The following is a 17,985-nucleotide window of genomic DNA, read 5'->3' on the forward strand; positions in this document are numbered from 1 at the left end:
TCGTTTACGCCAACTTCACGTCAGTTCCCTTGCACACCCACTTCAATTCACTTTGTAATACCAACTTAAATTCATTAAAACAATAAATTTTAATTTTTTAGGTTAGATTAAAACAACAATTTAGTTAATTAATTTCTTTATTATCATTTTTTTTCAACACCATACCCAGTTATTTCATGCAAATTACTACTTTTAAACGCAACAATAATATCGCCTTTTATAAGATGTTTATAAGATTTCTTTGCCGTTGTTTCAGCTCGACTCATCCATGAAGGATTTTGGCCAAACGTAACATTACTAAAACTTAATCTAACCCCTTCGGAAACTGCGATATGTTCCTTAACCGAATCGTTACAACCAACAAAAACTTCTTGGTAATTACTTTTATACTCGTTTATATCATTATCTAATTTCGCCTCAAAATTTTCAACCCGTTGAGACAACTCGTTAACTTTATCATCTAATCCTTTAGGTTGAAAACATGGATTATCGATGCCACCTTTTTCGTCGGTTTCAAAGAAACTTAATTTATCAATCGCTCTGATATCAAATCCATTATTTACAAAACCGTTATTAATTGAATCTTTGTTTTTTAATTCCTCTTTAATACTTTCCTCAACGACCAAAGTATTTATATCAAACAACTCGTTTCTTTCTCGCATATAATTATTCGGAATAATATGCTCCTCATTCGATTTACTAAATCGAACCGATTTGCGTAGCCGAGAAATCGATCGTTCCGATTTTAAAATCGGCGTTGTAACCACATTTAAAGTCAAATCTGAGTCCTCCAACACATTTAACGTTGGATTATCAATCCCATTTTGTACACTTTTATTTTTTACGGTTGGTAATAAATCTTCGAAGGAAGGATTGACAATTCCTTTTTCAGATTTAGATTTTTTCGATGATTTTTCGTTCTTTAATGAATCATTCTTTGATAAATCGTCATTTTCATATTCAATAATGACTTTAGTTCGTTTCCTTAATTCCAAATCTATTTGTTGGGGATTAAAGTTTGGATCAAAACTCGGATTTATTATTCCCAATGTTGACACATCGGCTTGAGGATTATTTTTCGACTTTTTTGATTTTTTCTTTTTAACAGGCGGTTCTAAAACATCATCATTATCTTCGTTCGGTAATTTTCTTTTATTCGATGAATTTAAATCAGAATTAACTTTAATTTCGTTATCTTTCAATTTTTTCTTTTTCTTTTTTGAGGTTATATTTATGTCATTAACTATTTCTTCTTTTTCATTAACTATTTCATCTTTTTCATTAAAAACAGTTTCATTTTCTCTTTCAACTAAATCTTTAATATCTTTTTCTTTCCTCTTTTTCTTTTTTTTTGAGGTTAGGTTAGGTTCCTCTTTGATTTCAACAATCTCTGCAACATCTTCATTATTAAACTTTAAATTTTCATTTTCTTTTTTATTTTTTTTACATTTCTTTTTCTTTTTAACAAACATTTCATCCCCATCCAAATCTTTTTCACCAATTACCTCTTCACATTTAATATCTTGTTCCTTTACACAATCACTCATTCCGTTTTCATCCAATTTTAATTTTTTCTTCCTTTTTTTAACCTCACTTTCTTCATGGCAATTATTTTTTAATTCTTCATTCATCGTAGACGAAGAAAAATCATTTTCCGAGTATGAAATAAAAGTTTCAGATAATCTATTTTTCTTTTTCTTCTTTTTTTCCAACTTTATCTCATCTTTGGACAAAATAGTTTCATTATTTTCATCAATTTTAACTTTCTTCTCAACCGAAAATTCATCAATTTCCTCCAAACTCCTCTTTTTTCCTTCATTCAACTTAACTTGATCATTATTAAATCCAAATCCGAAGCATTTCTCACTCTCTGTATCAGAACCTTCCTTAGTTAACACCCCATTATTTCCGATTTTAACCCCAACATCACCAAATTTCCCAAATTGGGGCAATTTTCTTTTAAAATAATCCGTAATGGACCCTTTATTAATCAAATTTCCTTCTTTTTCATTTACATCGTCTTTAATTTCAATTTTTTCTTTATTTTTAACCTCCTTTTTTAAATTTTTTCTTCCAAAAATGTTTGCTAAATCTTTTTCCGAGTATCGACTCAAATCTTTCCCTTTCGTAAATTTGTGGTAATTAATCCGTGTTTTCACATTTTCGGCTTTTTCGTGTAACGAGCTCACTTTAACCTCATCATTTTTTGAATTATCGTTTGAATCCCCGTTTAATGTATTTAATAGTTGTGTAAAATGATCTTCGTGCTCCGTCCATTGCTCCGTCTCTTTATAACCCATTCCTTTTTGATCGTTCTTATAATTTAATTTCACGTTTTCTGTTAAACCATCCTCGTTCGCGCCTAATCCTTTTCCGTGCTTCCATCCCATTCTTTCCATCAATTTTTGCCCGAATTTTGATGAATCTAAAAGAAAAATTTAATTCTTTGAGTAGCAAAGTTAGGTTATGTCACCTTCGGACCACTGTTTTCCCCTCGGATTTAAACTCCATCGCTGTTTTTGCTTTCTTTCGGCTAACATAGACATTTTATTCTTTATTAAACAACAAATCTTCGTTGTTTTAATTATATTTTAATTAAATTCCCCTGAAAATAACGGTTTTTTAAATGACATACAACCCGCATGGTTTTGACGTTTGACTTTGACAGAGCTAACTTCACCCCAATATATTAAAGCAAAATTGGTTGCATAATTTCAATACAAAAAAATTTTATTTAATTATTTATTGATATTTCTAATGGAAGACATTTCATTTAATTCTAAATCTACTTTAAATACAATTTTAATTAATAATACCATATGGGATATATTCCCTCGGATACAAATCCCCATTTTTGTGTTCGGGGGAATGCCCATGAAGCAACTCCGTCATAAAGCTAATATAAGTAATCGCCAATCTCAACGTTTCAATTCTACTCAATCTCTTTTCGTACGCAAAAGTGGGAACTTTCCTCCTCAACTTATCGAAAGCTTCATTTAAATTAAACATTCGGCGCCTCTCGCGGATGTTAGCAGCCCTTCTTTGGGCCATCGTGGCGACTCGGCGCCTCGTTTTCTTTTGAGATGACCCGGAATTCCCCGATTGACTTCTTAAACGATTCGAAGCAACTAATGGCCCACACTGTTGCCTTTGCCACACCAAATCCGAGTTGAAAGCGGCCGTTAAAATATCAGGATACGATCCTAAAGTGTGATTTTGACCGCTTAAGCAATGATGGGTGTCCCATAATGGACCATACGGGGTTATTTCATTAGAATAATTCGGATAATCCGTTCCCTAATAATTATAACAAAATAATTTAATTAAAATATTCGATTTTTTTAAATTTTTTAAACTTACATTAGCTTCCCATGGACTCTCACCAGCAAATGACATTCTCATTTGTTAATAAAGCACTAAAAGTGTCTTTTTGTTTTAATTCTTTTGATTTTGAGATATTAACTCGGCGAATTTTCGTTGAAATCTAATCTGATTTTGCGATTTCGGATGTTAGAAATGATATTTGGGGTGGTTGTTGAGCTGGGGGTGGGTTTGGACGAATTTTTTGATTGGATCTTTGCTTTATGAGGGGGCTGGTTTGATACCGAGTGTATCCAATGAAACTTTAAAGGGCTGACACCACCCCCGCGGACGATTTTCAACTTTGGGGAAGGTTTGTTTAAGAAACAACCGAAATTATTGACTTTTCTGCTAAATTTAATGTTCATAACTAAAATAAAAAAATTTGTTTTTGAATATTTCGTTTATATCACTTAATTTTGATTTTCTTTCTTATTTATAGCATGGATATTCCTCATCTACATAGATTCAAACCCCAAATAAGGATATATTACCCTTTCTTTCGGTAATTATTGTTTTAATACTTTTTCTTATTAGTTAGGTACATTTAATGAATAAAAAGTTTAAGTTGCCGAATTGGCGTTGCTAGGCAACGTCAACGATCTCATTGATTACATTGAAAAAAAGTCTCAAATTTTGCGAGTTTTTTAATAATTTTTTATTTATTATTTAATTTAGTCCTAATTAAACGAATAATATTGATTTAGATTTAAAGTAAAACTTGTGTGTTTAACTACAAATTTGCGAGAACTAGTTATAACTTTAATTTCTGTTTATTTTAGGAAATCTAAGTTCATTCAGAAATCTAAAATCGATTTTAAGGTGAGTTCAATTTAATTTTTTGATATAATATTACAACAAAAGCATTGTTTTATTATAATCTTTGTTTTATTTAAATTTAACGTAAACATTTTATAAAAAAAGATATAAATCAACCCCTAATTTACTGAATCTAAATAACCATGACCCAGTGACATCTGCTTATTATTAAATTGCGCCCCAAAAGCACCGACAAGAAAAATATTAATACACAATACAAAGAGAATGGGGTGGATCACCCCCTCTTTAGATTAAGCCAGTTTTAAGGGTACAAGTGTACGAAAACATAACTCGAGGGTGACACCACGATTAAAAAGGGATTATGATTTTGATTTCTCCGATTTAATCAACCGCAATAAATCTCTTTGCGTTCTTATTCATTTAAATTAATTCTTAATCTGAATTTTTAATGATTAATACAAACAATGATTAAATAAAGCACCTAGGTAATTATTTAATATTAAATTTAACTTCTTAGTAGTTAGAATTTCAGATATTTGGAAACTAATATCATCGTCCCCTCGAGTAATTTCGAATGACGTATTAGCTGACAAGCGGAAATAATCTCTGCAACGTCAAAAAGGCCCCCCCAACGAATAATAATTGCGTAACCAAGTTATTTTTCGCTTCGATTATGCTTTATTGTCGATTTAATACGGTTAATTTATGTGTAATTTGCAATTTTATTTCAAAAATTTCTTTATAAATTGACGTTTTAAAAAGTGAGGTTAAACGTCAAAAATGACAGTTTCAATTTTTAGGTTGTAAATGATTTTTTTGTGATAATTAAAGAAAACCAGGTTATTCGCTTCGTATTGTGGTTTGTTGCTAATTTAATATGAATTTTTTGTAATTTGAAATTTTATTAAAAGAAGAATTTTATTTTAAAAAGTAGTTAGAATGTCAATTTTAAAACGTAAGGTTAAATGTCAAAAATGACGTTTGCAGGTTTTTGTTGGGAGATACAAATAATAATAGCGTAACCAAGTTATTATTCGCTTCGAATTGTGGATTGTTGTTAATTTAATACGAATAATTTTAGTGTCATTTGAAATTTTATTAAAAAAGGTTGATATTTTAAAAAGTGGGGTTAAAATGTCAAAAATGACATTTGTAATTTTTAGGTTATAAATCATTTTTTCTTGATTAATTTCCATTTGGATGAATATTCCAATCTGGATGAATATGAAATATCAGAACTAGTATGAACAAATTGTGCTTAAGTGTGCTTAGGTGATTTAAGGCCGTTTTCGAAAATATCGGCCGACCTTTTCAACGTCCAAATCTTTATATTCGAGAAGCATCTCAAGCATTACCAACCCAAATAAAAATAAAACTAGGTTTTATTAAGTTACACGAGGTGTTTGTGTTAATTGGGCGGCCTACGTTATTTATTACATTTTCGAATCTCAAAACTGAGTTAAAAACGAGTTAGCACAAAAAATTGTGCTTAAGTGTTGCAAAAAAATATTTTTTATAAATTGACGTTTTAAAAAGTGAGGTTAAACGTCAAAAATGACATTTTCAATTTTTAGGTTATAATTTTTTTTGATAAAAGGAATTAAAAGGATTAAAAATAAATAAAAAGCTTTTAATACAAAGTAAAAAATATATATTATTATTTTTTATGGTCTTTTATGATAACAAATATAACAAGGTACATAACAAGGTGAGAATTCTTTCTTTAGATCCTATTTTTTTAATTTCTATTTACGTTTTTGTTCTATTTCATTAAATTTAACACCCTTTTTATTTAGAATATTAATTTATCTCCTAAGTTTTTAGTATATTTTTGGTCGATTTATTACGTAGAAGTTCTTACGACAAAGAATCGTTAAAAATTGCAGTCTTATATAAAATTATGTAAGTATTTAAATGAGTATCATTGAAAAAGAGAGGTTTTTTTCTAAATCCAACACCTAAAAGTTAATTAAATATTTTGATCTAAAAAGCAGTTAAATTTAAATGAGTAAACGTCCACTCTTGATATCCCTTCTTTTTACAAAAATCTAATTTTAATCCTCCCGAATTTTTAACCCCCTCGCTGCTCAAACACTTTCGGAATGATGGATTATAAAGCGTTCGATTCTCGGGGAAATATTTCCAAAATTGTTCCCGTTTATGGCTGTGGCATTCGGTTAATTGGACGTTAAAATTCGAGAACGCCTCGGCACAATGATTCTCTTTTCTTAATTCACCTTTAAAGCTCAACGAAAAGTATTGGGTCATCGCTAAAAAATCATGACACATATACACCCCTAATGGGCCCACTTTATCATCTCCTAATTGTAAGTCGTCCAAACACATTTCATTTTTCGTTTTAACTTGTCCGTGGGCATAAACGTTCTCATCAGGGACGAATTTTTCTGGGTAAACATTTTCTAAATACCACTTAAACGATTTGCACCTTAATTTTTGGCGTAATTGTTTCCGATGGGCTAAATCCCCAATCATTGGGTTATCTTCTAAGGTTGGTTGATACATAAAAAATAATCTCTTGTAATCGTCCATCCAAACGTGGGCTAAACGCGCCGTGTTAATACCGTGAGTGTCTTTGTTATCAGGGAAACTATATGGGTGAAAATCTCGGAAGATATGACCCACTCGCGAACAAGGCACGGTTTCTAATCGGCCTCCACATTGCCAAATTCGAAACGACATCTCCAAATTTTCCCCACCCCAACCATCCATTTGTTCATCGTAAGAACCAATTTCCCAAAAGTATTTCCGATCAATTGCGAAGAGCCCTCCAGCCATTGTAGGAGATTTCACGGGGGTTAAAGTTAATTTATCCGAATCTTTTTGCATATCAATCCACGTAAAATGACCCGACCAAGTAAACCCACCAAGTTGATACGAATCACCTAAAAAATTAATTAAAAATGATTAAATTATAGTATATGTGTATAGTATATAAATTAAAGTATAGTATAGTATGGCTAAACCCGAATGATCTAGTGATAGTGCTAGTGTAAAACTAGAACTAACAGTAGAACTAGAAAGTTTCGGGTTTAGCCGTGCGTCTTCAGACTCATATATTCTTTATTTTCACAAAAACAAAAATGTAATAAAAAAAAATCAAAAATTAAGGTTGGTATTAATATTTAAAAATTAAATTACTATCTTCATTGTTGCTAACTTCGGGTTTAACGTTTATTATTCTAAGTTTTTGTGATAAGTGCGTCAAGTTTGGACTCATTTTAAAGGTTATTTTATAAAGATTACGAATATAATAATAAAATTAAAGTTAACATTAACATTTGAAAGTTCTTTTAGGTGTTTTCTAGGTCTAGTGTTAGTTCTAGTTTTAGTGCAATAAAAATAGTGATATCCTATGCGTGACAGCGCTACCTACCACTGTCACTGGAACTAACATTAGACCTAGAACACAGAACATTGTTGTGTGCCTACAACATGAAACATTCAGACATTTGCAGTTTATGTGGGGCAAAGTAAGTAGGTACGCCCTGGTTTTTATTATGTTTAAACAAATAAGTAATTAAATCCGTAACTACAGTTTACTTAATATCCTTTCTGGTTTTAAAACTCCCGCCAAAAATGGCTTTGAAAAATTATACTGTGTAAACATGACTTTTCATTTTACTTCTCCGAATTAAAAAATAGAGTATAGTATTTTTTCTAAAGTATTTGAAAATATACTATTGTCCACGATTAAATAGCGGTGAATAATCTTTATTCACGGGTAATCACCTTGACAGACTAATAATAATTATTTGAAATACTTAATTTTCGTTAAAAAAAAATATGACGTTTCATAAAATTGACATTTAATTTTGACAAATTGTTGTGAAGTTGGTTACAGTTGGTAACATTGAATTTGTGTCACATTGACATTAAAACTTTATTCAAAAATTTTTTTAAATTTATATTAAATTTGTTAAAATAAATTTAGTAGCCGTCATTATAAGCTCGTATAATAATATCCCATATTATTATTATTATTAAAACTCACCGTTAGTTGAATAAGCCAAATTATTCGCTTCGATTACATCAATAATCGGAACTAAAACCGCAGTTCTCTCCTCCTCAATCCTCGCAATTAACGGCTCAATCCATTCTTTGGTAGCTTCACAATGAGCGTCTAAAAATATTAAAACATCCCCCGAAGCGGCTCTAGCCCCGTGGAGCCGAGCTCGTATCAACCCCATCCGATGTTTCAAATGAAACAATTTAATATCATGTCCTTTCAACCTCGTATCTAAATAATACTGCAACAACCCATTCAATTTATCATCCGTACTTGCATCATTAACCAAGATAATCTCCCTCAATAAATTCGCCGGAGATTGTAAAATAACACTCCAAATAGTCCTCAAAACCGCACTTAATAATTCGTTATAAAAAATTATAATAACCGAAGCTTTAAGAGTCGTTTTGTATTTAAATTCACGACACTTCCGATGTCGGGGATCTTTTAAAGTCCGATTTAAAGGGACCCGATCGCTTAGAACGGTGTTTAAAGCAACTTTCTTTAGAGCCGCTTCCCCGTTTACTCGATCAACTCCGTTTAAATTGGCCGCTTCGCCGTTTTCACCCAGTAAAGGCATTATTCCTTTTTCGTATTCTTGTAATTCCAATTCGAATCGTTTCAGTTCTTCCGGAATGAGGTCAATTTCGTTTCCGATGTGACCCGATAAACGTTTCATATAAAAAATTAATAAAAACACACAAGCTGCGATAAAAAATGTTTTAAAATAAATACGTTTTAATCGAATACAACCAAAAGTATTCATTTTTTGTTGATTTTAATTCCAATAGGATACTTTGGTTTATCAAAACATATTTTTTAAGTTTTTGGATTGATTTGATGCTTATTTTTTAAGATGGTTTTGAGTTAAATTGAGCATTTATGGAGTTTTGACACGTATTCGAAGAAATTTCTTATTTTAAACCGTGATTTTACGGTAAAGTGAAACTTTACGGTGATTTTTTTAGGTTAGGTCACCATCTGTCAAAATGTAATAAATGTCAAAAATTATTTATTAAAAATTATTAATTAATTTTGATTCAGAATTAATTTTGATATAAATAAAAACGAGATTTCGTTTTACAATTTTAAATTATTAATGTTATTTAATTAATACAACACTTAATATTAACTCGTTAACAGATGTCAGCACTTTATAAGTAGCTAACTTCATTCAGTTGACATTAAAAACTATCGAACTGTCACATTTGAATACGACGTCCTAGAGGTTAAGGTTAACCGCAGAACCCGGAAAAAACTATCCATATGTTGAGTAATTTGAATTTGTTTGGGCTATTTAATCGGATTTTAAACGCTTAGAAAATGTCGTAGTCGGGTCTCGACGCTTGAATCGATCGGATTTATGTTAAAATGATGAAGAAAATCGACGTTTTAATTCAAGTTTTGGTCATTATCTTAGTGGGGGGTGAAGTTATTTGTGAAAATGAATTGGTTTCGGTCGTGATTGTAAGTATTTTTATGTATTCCCATAAAAAGGCTTCATTCTTTTTATGAATTAAATCTTATTTGTTTAATTAACGAAATAAATAATTATTTTTAAAAGATTTTTAGACATGGTGCAAGAACGATTATACAACCATATCCAACCGATCCATATAAAAATGAATCTTTATGGCCCGTAGGTTTCGGGCAATTAACTAACGTGAGTTTGTTTTTATAAAAGAATTTATTTCTATAGAAAAACTTTTTACGCAATCACTTTTATGTTTCCGCAAAAAGTACTACGTTATCAGTTGGAAAAGTGAGCTTCGTTGCAAACAATCTTTATCTACGTAGTTAATTTTAGATAAAGTTATCAATAATATTTACAATCCGGGTGTCATTTTTGCTAATTAACCATGAAATTGAGTTTTTAATTACATTTTAATTAGTTGTTTGTTTTCTTTTTATCACTTTTATACACATATTTAAGCACTAATTAGTGTTTATTATTAAATGTTTATCATTGAGCTCCTTCCAGTGTATTTTAATCGTAAAATCAACAAGAGATTTCATCAATGTTAATCTTTGGATTATTTCTTCAAACAATAAAAAAACGTTGCCTTGTACTTTGAAATAATCGAAATTGCAAACTCAACAATAACAATTTAAACAATAACTTTAAATAAATTATTCGCATTCTATAATTAGTACTTTAGATGGCGCTATTTTAGTCGATAAAGTAGTTTACTTAGTGATTATCCGCCATTTTGTGTTTGTTTTGATGTAAAGTGAGGTTAATTTTATTGATTTTTTTTAGGAAGGAAAAATGCAACATTTCAAACTCGGACAATATTTTCGCGAACGTTACGGCGATTTCCTCCCAAAGAAATACACCGAAAAGCAAGTTTACGTCCGATCCACCGATGTTGATCGTACTTTAATGTCAGCGGCCGCTAATTTGGCTGGTTTGTTCCCTCCGGAAGGGGCTCAAGTTTGGGACAAAGATATCCCGTGGCAACCAATTCCGATTCATACCGAACCTGAACTTGAAGACGCATTTTTAGCCTCGAAAAAACCTTGCGCTAAATACGACATTTTGTATAATAATATGATTAACTCTGAAGAAATGAAAAAATTAAATTTTGAGAATAAGGATTTATATGAGTATTTAAATAAACATTCGGGTGAAAATATTAAGGATTTTGATGCGATGGGATATTTATACAATAATTTATTTATTGAGAATTATATGAATTTTACATTACCCGAATGGACAAAAGAAGTTTTTCCTGATAAAATGAAACCATTATCCGATTTTAGTTTTGCTCTACCATGCTATAAAAGGGAATTAGCCCGATTTAAAACAGGACCATTTTTTTATGATTTATTAAAATATTTTAGCAAGGTTAAGCATAGAGAAAATGTTACCGATGATTACATCAAATTAAAAATATTTTCCGGGCACGATACAACCTTAGCTAATTTATTAGAATCATTAGGAATATTTGAATATCATTCGCCACCATTTAGAAGCACCCTCATTTTCGAATTGTACCAAAATAAATCTTCCGATTCAGATTTAAATCACTTTGTTAAAATTTTTTACAAAAATACAACTTCCGAACCTAACAAAATGGTTCTAAAAGGATGTGATTTCGATTGTGATTTTGAAATTTTCCAAAAATTATTGGAGCCTTTATCGATGTCTTTGTACGAATGGGACCGGGAATGCAAAGTTAGTTTATTTTCAACAGTTACCGAAAATAGAGAAAATTTAGTGATCGCTACCAGTTTATTAATAATCGTGATTTGTTTTATTGCTGTTTTAATCAAATTTATTTATATTAAAAATAAGAAGGATCGGACGGTTTATTTGAGGTTACCGGATGATGAAGAACAAGTTTAAAATTAAACTTGGAAATTGATGAGAATGTTTGTTAGAAATGTAAAGTTAGAAAATGTTTTAATTAATTGATAAATGAGTTATTAAGTTACAAATAGAGAAAGGTTATGTGATATTTTTAATTTTTAAATATATCTTGTACTTATTTGTATTAGAATATATATAAATATATATAAAGAAACACTTCTTTAACTTTATTCTTTCTTCATATGGGTTAAAATAATAAAGTTTGAATGAATAATTTTTGACACTTAATTTTTTTTTTTAGATTCAACACTGCGACATCTTTATAGAGGTTCCCGATGCCATTGCAGACTTGAAGGAGATTACATAAAGTGCCAAGTAAGTCTTTATTCAAATCAATTAAAAAAAGTTCAATTAATTAAATTATAACAAAAATTTGCATAACTCATTAATAGATGTCAGCACATTAATAGGCTAACTTCACTCCATTGACAGCTAAAATTATGAACTGTCAGATTTAAAAATAACGTCATACAGATTGAGGTTAAGCAAAAAATCGCATCAAATTATCAAAAAGATTAGCTTCAATCACCTTTAAAGCGTATAAATAATATCAATTTTATAGCGATCGAACCTCGATAGTTGAATCAATCACATTTTTGTTAAAATAATGACGAAAATCGATTTTTTTTTACTTTTAATCATATCCTTTGTTAGTGGGCAAGTTGTTAATAAAAATGAATTGGTTTCAGTCGTGGTTGTAAGTATTAATTAATTCATATTAATATTTAAAAAAAATGAATTAATTATTTAAAAGATTTTTAGACATGGTGCAAGAACAATTTTAAAACCATATCCGACAGATCCGTATAAAAATGAATCGTTATGGCCTGTAGGATTTGGGCAATTAACTAATGTGAGTTTTTTATAATAAATAATAAAACAGCAACAATAACAACTTAAATAAATTTCTAAATAGATGGCGCTATCTTAGTCGATAAAGTAGTTTACTTATCCGCCATTTTATTTTTATGTTTTGATAAAGTGAGGTTAATTTTTTTTTTAGGAAGGTAAAATGCAACATTACAAACTCGGCCAATATTTTCGTAAACGTTACAGTGATTTTCTCCCAAAAAAATACTCCGAGAAACAAATTTACGTGCGATCCACCGATGTTGATCGTGCTTTAATGTCGGCGGCGTCTCATTTAGCGGGTCTGTTCCCTCCGGAAGGAGATCAAGTTTGGGATAAAGATATCCCGTGGCAACCAATTCCGATTCATACCGAGCCGAAACTTGAAGATGCTCTTTTAGCTTCGAAAAAGCCTTGTGTTAAATATGATGTTTTATTTAATGATTTGATGAACTCGGAGGAGATGCAAAAATTGAACAGGGATAATAAGGAGTTGTACGATTATTTAAGTAGATATACGGGTGAAAATATTGAGAATTTGCACCAAATGCATTCTTTGTATACTAATTTATTTATTGAGGATTTAATGAATTTTACGTTACCTGAATGGACGAAACAAGTTTTTCCCAACAAAATGAAACCGCTTTATGATTTTACTTTTGCACTCCCTTGTTATAAGAGGGAATTAGCCCGATTTAAAACAGGACCTTTTTTTTACGATTTATTAAATCATTTTAGTGAGGTTATAAATGGGAGGAACAAAATCAAGTTGAAAATTTTTTCAGCGCATGATACAACGCTAGCCAATTTATTAGAATCATTAGGAATCTTTGAGTATCATTCACCACCATTTGGGAGCTCCCTAATTTTTGAATTGTACCAAAACATATCTCCCGATTTAAATTTAAACCATCATGTAAAAATTTATTATAAAAACACAACTTCCGAACCTAACAAAATGGTGTTAAAAGGATGTGATTTTGAGTGCGATTTAGAAATTTTCCAAAAAATATTGCAACCTTTATCTGTGTCTTTGCAGCAATGGCAACGGGAGTGTGAAATAAAATTTTTGACAGTTACTGAAAGTGGTAAAAAAGTTGTAGTTATCGCGAGTTTATTAATTTTTGTGATTATTTTAGTTGCGGTTTTAACTAAATTAATTTGTGGTAGGTGTAGAAGAAATCGGGCGGATTATTTAAGGTTTATTTAAGTAAAAATAATGTTGACAGATTGCATAACCTCAAAAAAAAATTATCTAAAACTCTGATACTTTGGTTTTATAAGTTTTTGGGTTGATCTGATGTTTATTTTATAAGATGGTTTTCAGTTAGATTGAGCTTTTATGGAGTTTTGACACGTATTCGAAGAAATTTCTTGTTTTAAACCATGATAAGTAAAACTTAGGTTAGGTCACTAACTGTCAAAATGTAATAAATGTCAAATTAACATCGAAATTATTAAAAATAATTAATTTTGATGTACATATATAAAAACGAGATTTCGTTTTAGAATTATTTTAAATAATTCTATTTAATTAATATATTACTTAATATTAACTCATAAAGGGATGTTAGCAGTTTATAAGTAGCTAACTTCACTCAGTTGATGGTTTAACATGACTCAGTTTTGCATAACCTCAAAAAAAATTTATCTAAAACTCTTTATTATCGTTTTAAAATTGGTATCACAAAAGATATTTGATAATCTTAAAATTTATTGCTGTACAAATCCGTGGTTGATGTAAAATCGGTTGGAATTTCCATTCGTGCACTAAAAAAAAAGAAAAATTTGTTTATGATTTGAAACAAATTCTTTGTTAAAACTCACTTTGTTCAAAATAAATTAAAATAAATACCCAAATTACGTTAATAAAAGTGCTTCGATAACTACGTGATCTCTTCCAAGCTAAAATAATTATTTTTTACATATAAAAGTGAGGTTAGTCACATTTTTTTTTGTTATTATTCTTACTTTGAATATCCGTGCGGTGAGATAATACTTTGGGTATCCTCTTGCACCATAACGAATCGTTTCACGGAATTATATCGCAATAAACGCTCAGCCCCCATAGAAACAGCCATATGAATCATTAAATAAACACAAAACAACAAATAAAGGATTCCGAACGATATTATTAAAACCAACAAGGCCCAATTTAATGGCAAGTTCCCCACGGTGTTTATCACCGTGTATGTATTCACTCCAATTACAACAACACTCAATAATGTAGCCACCAGTTTATTTACCCTAAAAGAATTAATATTTTAATGTAATTAAAAAAAATTTGGTTTAATTTACCATCCATTAACAAATTCCCCCATAATTTCACTATTACTTGTAAAAGCGATCGTCGGAATCGTTGCGAACGGTAATTGGAGGCTCATAACAGCATTTAAAATATCGTTCATGTTCGTCAAATCTTCAATTCTTGTATAAAAAGCCAATAAAAAGGTTGGAACGATTGCGATGGTTCGCGTTAATAAAACGCGACGCCACCTCGCCCATTGCAAATTTAAAAATCCTTCCATCGCGAATTGCCCGGCGTAAGTCCCGGTCATCGTTGAACTTTGCCCGGCCGCTAAAATTCCAACTGCCCAAATGTACATAGCTGCTAACCCAAAAGTACAACCGAGAAATATTCCTCCTTTATATAAATCAGCGTCGACATAATCGTCGTTATTCTATAAAGAAATTATTAATAATAATAAAGAAAATAAAGTGAGGTTATGTTTACCGGAAAAACCGAACCATTTATTGAAGGGTAATGACTACATTTTTCAATCTAAAACATAAAAAATATTAATTAGATCAATTAGATACTTTATACTCAATTTTTTAATTCGGAGGAGTGTTTTCAAATTGAAGCGCCAAAAAGAAGGGTTGCTATTGGATAGTCAATTGATTGAAATTTAAATGTCACTATGACATAAATTGATATAACAAACTTCACATTAATGTTGCCAACTGTCACCAAGGTTACAACACTTTGACACGAAAATAAAATAGATAAGGCAGATAAAATCGGATCATTAATAAAACCAACTACATTGATATTAAAAAGATTAACGAATTAAGATTCCTTACTTACTACAGATTAAAAGTATATTATATTATTTTTAAATAAATAAGTATATTCGTAATTACAGTTTACTTAAAATCCTCTCTGGTTTTAAAATTCCCGCCAAAAAATAACTTGAAAAATTACACTGTGTAAACGTGACTTTCATTTTACTCCTCCGAATTAAAAAATAGAGTATAAAAACCGTTGAATTTGGTGGTAAATATAAAATAATAAAAAGATTAAAATGCTTTTGAGGTTATGTCACCTGTCAAATTTTTTTGACACAAAGTTGTACTTACAATTTCATTATTTTTAACTTTAAATAATCCGTGGGCGAAAACAGCAACGACAAAAACGTTTATAACGAAACTAACGAAGAGAGCGATGCAGGCTTCGACGAAAAAATACATATTGGCTTCTTTCACTTTGTTGCGATCTTTCCGATCGATTTCGCGAGATTTCACTAAAGCTGAGTGTAAATATAGGTTGTGTGGCATGATTACAGCACCTAATTGTTTATAAATTAATTAATTATTAATTAAAAAGAAATGAAATTGTTGTACCGATAATCCCAACAGCAGGAACTAAAGCGTTAGCATCGCAATTAGTGCAAATTGGTAAAAACATCCCTTCTAATAATTCTAATTGGTCCGGTTTTGAAATGATGTATTCGTACCCGAAGGTGATTGCCATAACGCCGATTAATAACCCAAAAAATAATTCTAATTTCCTTAGTCCATATTTATCAAGGAAGAGGAATGTAAATGTATCGGCTATTGTTATTAAAACTCCTACCCATAACGGAACCCTAATTTAAAAAAAAATTATTTTTAATACTACGATTTAATCCAACTTACGCCTTATTTGATAATAAATAAATAGCAATAGCGGTCCCTATAACTTCTTGCATATCCGATCCAATAATAGCCACCTCCACCATGATCCACAACAATAATCGAGGTAACTTCCGATACTGCCTATGACACATTTCAGCCAAATTCAATCCCGAAACGACCCCTAAACGCGCCGCTAATCTTTGCATAAGCAGCCCCAAAACGGTGGCGCTTAATAAGATCCATAATAAGCTATACTTAGCTTTTGTTCCACTTTGAAGGTCACTTTCAATGTTTCCCGGGTCTAAATAAGCGATGCTCATTAAAAATCCAGGTCCGGTGAAAGCCCATAATTTTTTAAAACTAAAATATTGCTACAACAAAAAATAATTAATTAATTACAAACAATTTTGTTTATTATTAAGTTTATACTGATTCCGAGTGAGGTATTCGAATTCTTTCATCCGCAAAATAACTTTGGTTAGGTTGATTTCTTCGTAAAACCGCATCCTCACTAAGATTCTGTGTATTTTCATCGTTTTCTTGATCGAACGAGGGATTCGTAACTCCGGACATCTAAAATACGAAATAAAAACCATTTTTAATTTTTAGGTTATCTTTTCGACGTTAACGAAAAACGTCAAAGTCACAATTTTAGGTTAAAATCGTTTCGTAAAATAATTTTACCTCTTTCAGGTCGATTTGTTCACTGGAATTTTCGAAATTTTCTATGACTTTGTTTTTTAGATTCATTTTTGCAAGATAAAATTGTAACTTAATATCGCATAAAAACACCCAGCAAAACTTAATTAAAATTATAACAAAAAAAATAACCTACCAACTCCATCTATGACAAGTCACACAAAAATTTATTTTTTTTTTGACACTTCTGACTAAAGAAATGTTTGAGGTTAGAATTTGTTAAAATGTTTAAACTTTTTTCGTTTTAAGATGTTTTTCTCGGCGTAAAAACGATCGAATCGTGACTTTAACGAGTTTTTAATAGGTTTATTTTTGTAAAAATTACGTAACAATAAGAACAATAGTAATAATAAAGGTGCAAAAAAGTCCCGTGATAAAATTACTTTTTTATTTACCTTTTTTTCGTAAAAATTTCTCACATTTTTAACTCACTATTAAATTAGACACAACACATTCGATTTTGCACCAAATATGATTCTAAAGTCCTGTTTTAGAATGAAAATATGTTTTTATTAATAATATTTAAAACGATTGCGTTAATCCGATTGCGATAATAAATTGCGGAAATTTAAACCACTTTTTTATTAAGATAAGATAAGAAATTAACAGATTCCATATGTAATATTAATAAAAACGGAACTATTTCAAGGAAAACAAGTTAACCTTTGCTTATTAATGATTTATATTTTTGTTATGAGGTAGACTGAAAATCCCCGTCGATTTTATTAAAATACATACATTTTTCCACGTAATTTGTTAACGCTTTAAAATAATTCTGCGAATTTCATTCTAAACGTGACTATGAGAAATTGGAGAAATTATTGGATTTCGTAACGGATATAACCTCAAAAATTGACGTAAAAATAAGACAGGTGCGATTAAAACGATTTCTAGATTAAAAATTGGGGATTTCATCGATAGATGGCGCCTATTAATTTATAATTAATTATATAAAAGTTATTGCGAATTAAAAAGATCGAATCGAAATTAATTGGATTTA

At 30.2% G+C, this 17,985-nt stretch overlaps 6 protein-coding genes across 12 annotated transcripts; 2 read left to right on the forward strand and 4 right to left on the reverse strand.

Annotated features, from left to right (window-relative positions):
- Nucleotides 1–119: 119 nt before the first annotated feature.
- Nucleotides 120–2,683, reverse strand: LOC111418255 (putative leucine-rich repeat-containing protein DDB_G0290503). Its single transcript, XM_023050761.2, has 2 exons — nt 2,474–2,683; nt 120–2,425 (listed from the first exon to the last, which is right to left on the reverse strand). Exons 1-2 carry the CDS (start codon nt 2,544–2,546, stop codon nt 144–146), a joined length of 2,355 nt encoding a protein of 784 aa, XP_022906529.2. The 5' UTR covers nt 2,547–2,683; the 3' UTR covers nt 120–143.
- An 82-nt stretch (nt 2,684–2,765) lies between these two features.
- LOC111418203 (protein Fer3-like) lies at nt 2,766–3,475 on the reverse strand. The gene is made up of 2 exons (XM_023050696.2): nt 3,361–3,475; nt 2,766–3,297 (listed from the first exon to the last, which is right to left on the reverse strand). The coding sequence occupies exons 1-2, from the start codon at nt 3,400–3,402 to the stop codon at nt 2,803–2,805; spliced, it is 537 nt and encodes a 178-aa protein (XP_022906464.1). The 5' UTR covers nt 3,403–3,475; the 3' UTR covers nt 2,766–2,802.
- Nucleotides 3,476–3,801: 326 nt separating this feature from the next.
- Nucleotides 3,802–13,656, forward strand: LOC111418010 (prostatic acid phosphatase-like). 2 transcript variants are annotated; one of them, XM_071201132.1, is made up of 6 exons: nt 3,802–3,865; nt 4,143–4,182; nt 11,782–11,855; nt 11,933–12,237; nt 12,295–12,393; nt 12,544–13,656. In XM_071201132.1, the coding sequence occupies exons 4-6, from the start codon at nt 12,148–12,150 to the stop codon at nt 13,597–13,599; spliced, it is 1,245 nt and encodes a 414-aa protein (XP_071057233.1). In that variant the 5' UTR covers nt 3,802–3,865; nt 4,143–4,182; nt 11,782–11,855; nt 11,933–12,147; the 3' UTR covers nt 13,600–13,656. The 2 variants fall into 2 exon arrangements, with proteins under 2 accessions (XP_071057233.1, XP_022906218.2); XM_023050450.2 differs by lacking the exons at nt 3,802–3,865; nt 4,143–4,182 and adding an exon at nt 7,389–7,639.
- LOC111417988 (polypeptide N-acetylgalactosaminyltransferase 1-like) lies at nt 5,769–9,158 on the reverse strand. Its single transcript, XM_023050430.2, has 2 exons — nt 8,153–9,158; nt 5,769–7,043 (listed from the first exon to the last, which is right to left on the reverse strand). The coding sequence occupies exons 1-2, from the start codon at nt 8,931–8,933 to the stop codon at nt 6,124–6,126; spliced, it is 1,701 nt and encodes a 566-aa protein (XP_022906198.1). The 5' UTR covers nt 8,934–9,158; the 3' UTR covers nt 5,769–6,123.
- On the forward strand, nt 9,369–11,700 carry LOC111417998 (prostatic acid phosphatase-like). Its single transcript, XM_023050441.2, has 3 exons — nt 9,369–9,634; nt 9,732–9,830; nt 10,428–11,700. The coding sequence occupies exons 1-3, from the start codon at nt 9,539–9,541 to the stop codon at nt 11,514–11,516; spliced, it is 1,284 nt and encodes a 427-aa protein (XP_022906209.2). The 5' UTR covers nt 9,369–9,538; the 3' UTR covers nt 11,517–11,700.
- Nucleotides 13,657–14,035: 379 nt separating the features above from the next.
- On the reverse strand, nt 14,036–17,833 carry LOC111417961 (protein Malvolio-like). 6 transcript variants are annotated; one of them, XR_011642262.1, is made up of 10 exons: nt 16,971–17,080; nt 16,716–16,859; nt 16,308–16,657; nt 16,014–16,258; nt 15,750–15,958; nt 15,124–15,171; nt 14,688–15,070; nt 14,361–14,636; nt 14,217–14,294; nt 14,036–14,159 (listed from the first exon to the last, which is right to left on the reverse strand). XR_011642262.1 is itself a non-coding variant. In XM_071201121.1 (10 exons), exons 3-10 carry the CDS (start codon nt 16,857–16,859, stop codon nt 14,096–14,098), a joined length of 1,719 nt encoding a protein of 572 aa, XP_071057222.1. In that variant the 5' UTR covers nt 17,381–17,470; nt 17,724–17,831; the 3' UTR covers nt 14,036–14,095. The 6 variants fall into 6 exon arrangements, 5 of the variants coding, with proteins under 5 accessions (XP_071057222.1, XP_071057221.1, XP_071057223.1 ...); XM_071201121.1 differs by lacking the exons at nt 14,217–14,294; nt 16,971–17,080 and adding exons at nt 17,381–17,470; nt 17,724–17,831; XM_071201120.1 differs by lacking the exons at nt 14,217–14,294; nt 16,971–17,080 and adding an exon at nt 17,381–17,833.
- Between the last annotated feature and the right edge of the window lie 152 nt (nt 17,834–17,985).

The sequence above is a fragment of the Onthophagus taurus genome, unplaced genomic scaffold (genome assembly GCF_036711975.1).
Source record: "Onthophagus taurus isolate NC unplaced genomic scaffold, IU_Otau_3.0 ScKx7SY_16, whole genome shotgun sequence".
Taxonomy (NCBI): domain Eukaryota; kingdom Metazoa; phylum Arthropoda; class Insecta; order Coleoptera; family Scarabaeidae; genus Onthophagus; species Onthophagus taurus.

Coding starts and splice junctions, on each gene's coding strand:
- LOC111418255 (XM_023050761.2), bottom strand. CDS start 2,546: ATGTCTATGTTAGCCGAAAGAAAGCAAAAACAGCGATGGAGTTTAAAT. Junction 2,426..2,473: donor GGGAAAACAGTGGTCCGAAG/GTGACATAACCT, acceptor TTTTTCTTTTAG/ATTCATCAAAATTCGGGCAA.
- LOC111418203 (XM_023050696.2), bottom strand. CDS start 3,402: ATGAGAATGTCATTTGCTGGTGAGAGTCCATGGGAAGCTAAT. Junction 3,298..3,360: donor AGAGTCCATGGGAAGCTAAT/GTAAGTTTAAAA, acceptor TATAATTATTAG/GGAACGGATTATCCGAATTA.
- LOC111417988 (XM_023050430.2), bottom strand. CDS start 8,933: ATGAATACTTTTGGTTGTATTCGATTAAAACGTATTTATTTTAAAACA. Junction 7,044..8,152: donor TTTGGCTTATTCAACTAACG/GTGAGTTTTAAT, acceptor TTAATTTTTTAG/GTGATTCGTATCAACTTGGT.
- LOC111417998 (XM_023050441.2), top strand. CDS start 9,539: ATGATGAAGAAAATCGACGTTTTAATTCAAGTTTTGGTCATTATCTTA. Junction 9,635..9,731: donor AATTGGTTTCGGTCGTGATT/GTAAGTATTTTT, acceptor TATTTTTAAAAG/ATTTTTAGACATGGTGCAAG. Junction 9,831..10,427: donor GTTTCGGGCAATTAACTAAC/GTGAGTTTGTTT, acceptor GATTTTTTTTAG/GAAGGAAAAATGCAACATTT.
- LOC111418010 (XM_071201132.1), top strand. CDS start 12,148: ATGACGAAAATCGATTTTTTTTTACTTTTAATCATATCCTTTGTTAGT. Junction 12,238..12,294: donor AATTGGTTTCAGTCGTGGTT/GTAAGTATTAAT, acceptor ATTATTTAAAAG/ATTTTTAGACATGGTGCAAG. Junction 12,394..12,543: donor GATTTGGGCAATTAACTAAT/GTGAGTTTTTTA, acceptor TTTTTTTTTTAG/GAAGGTAAAATGCAACATTA.
- LOC111417961 (XM_071201118.1), bottom strand. CDS start 17,036: ATGAATCTAAAAAACAAAGTCATAGAAAATTTCGAAAATTCCAGTGAA. Junction 16,658..16,715: donor GAATACCTCACTCGGAATCA/GTATAAACTTAA, acceptor TTTTTGTTGTAG/CAATATTTTAGTTTTAAAAA. Junction 14,637..14,687: donor GGGGAATTTGTTAATGGATG/GTAAATTAAACC, acceptor TAATTCTTTTAG/GGTAAATAAACTGGTGGCTA.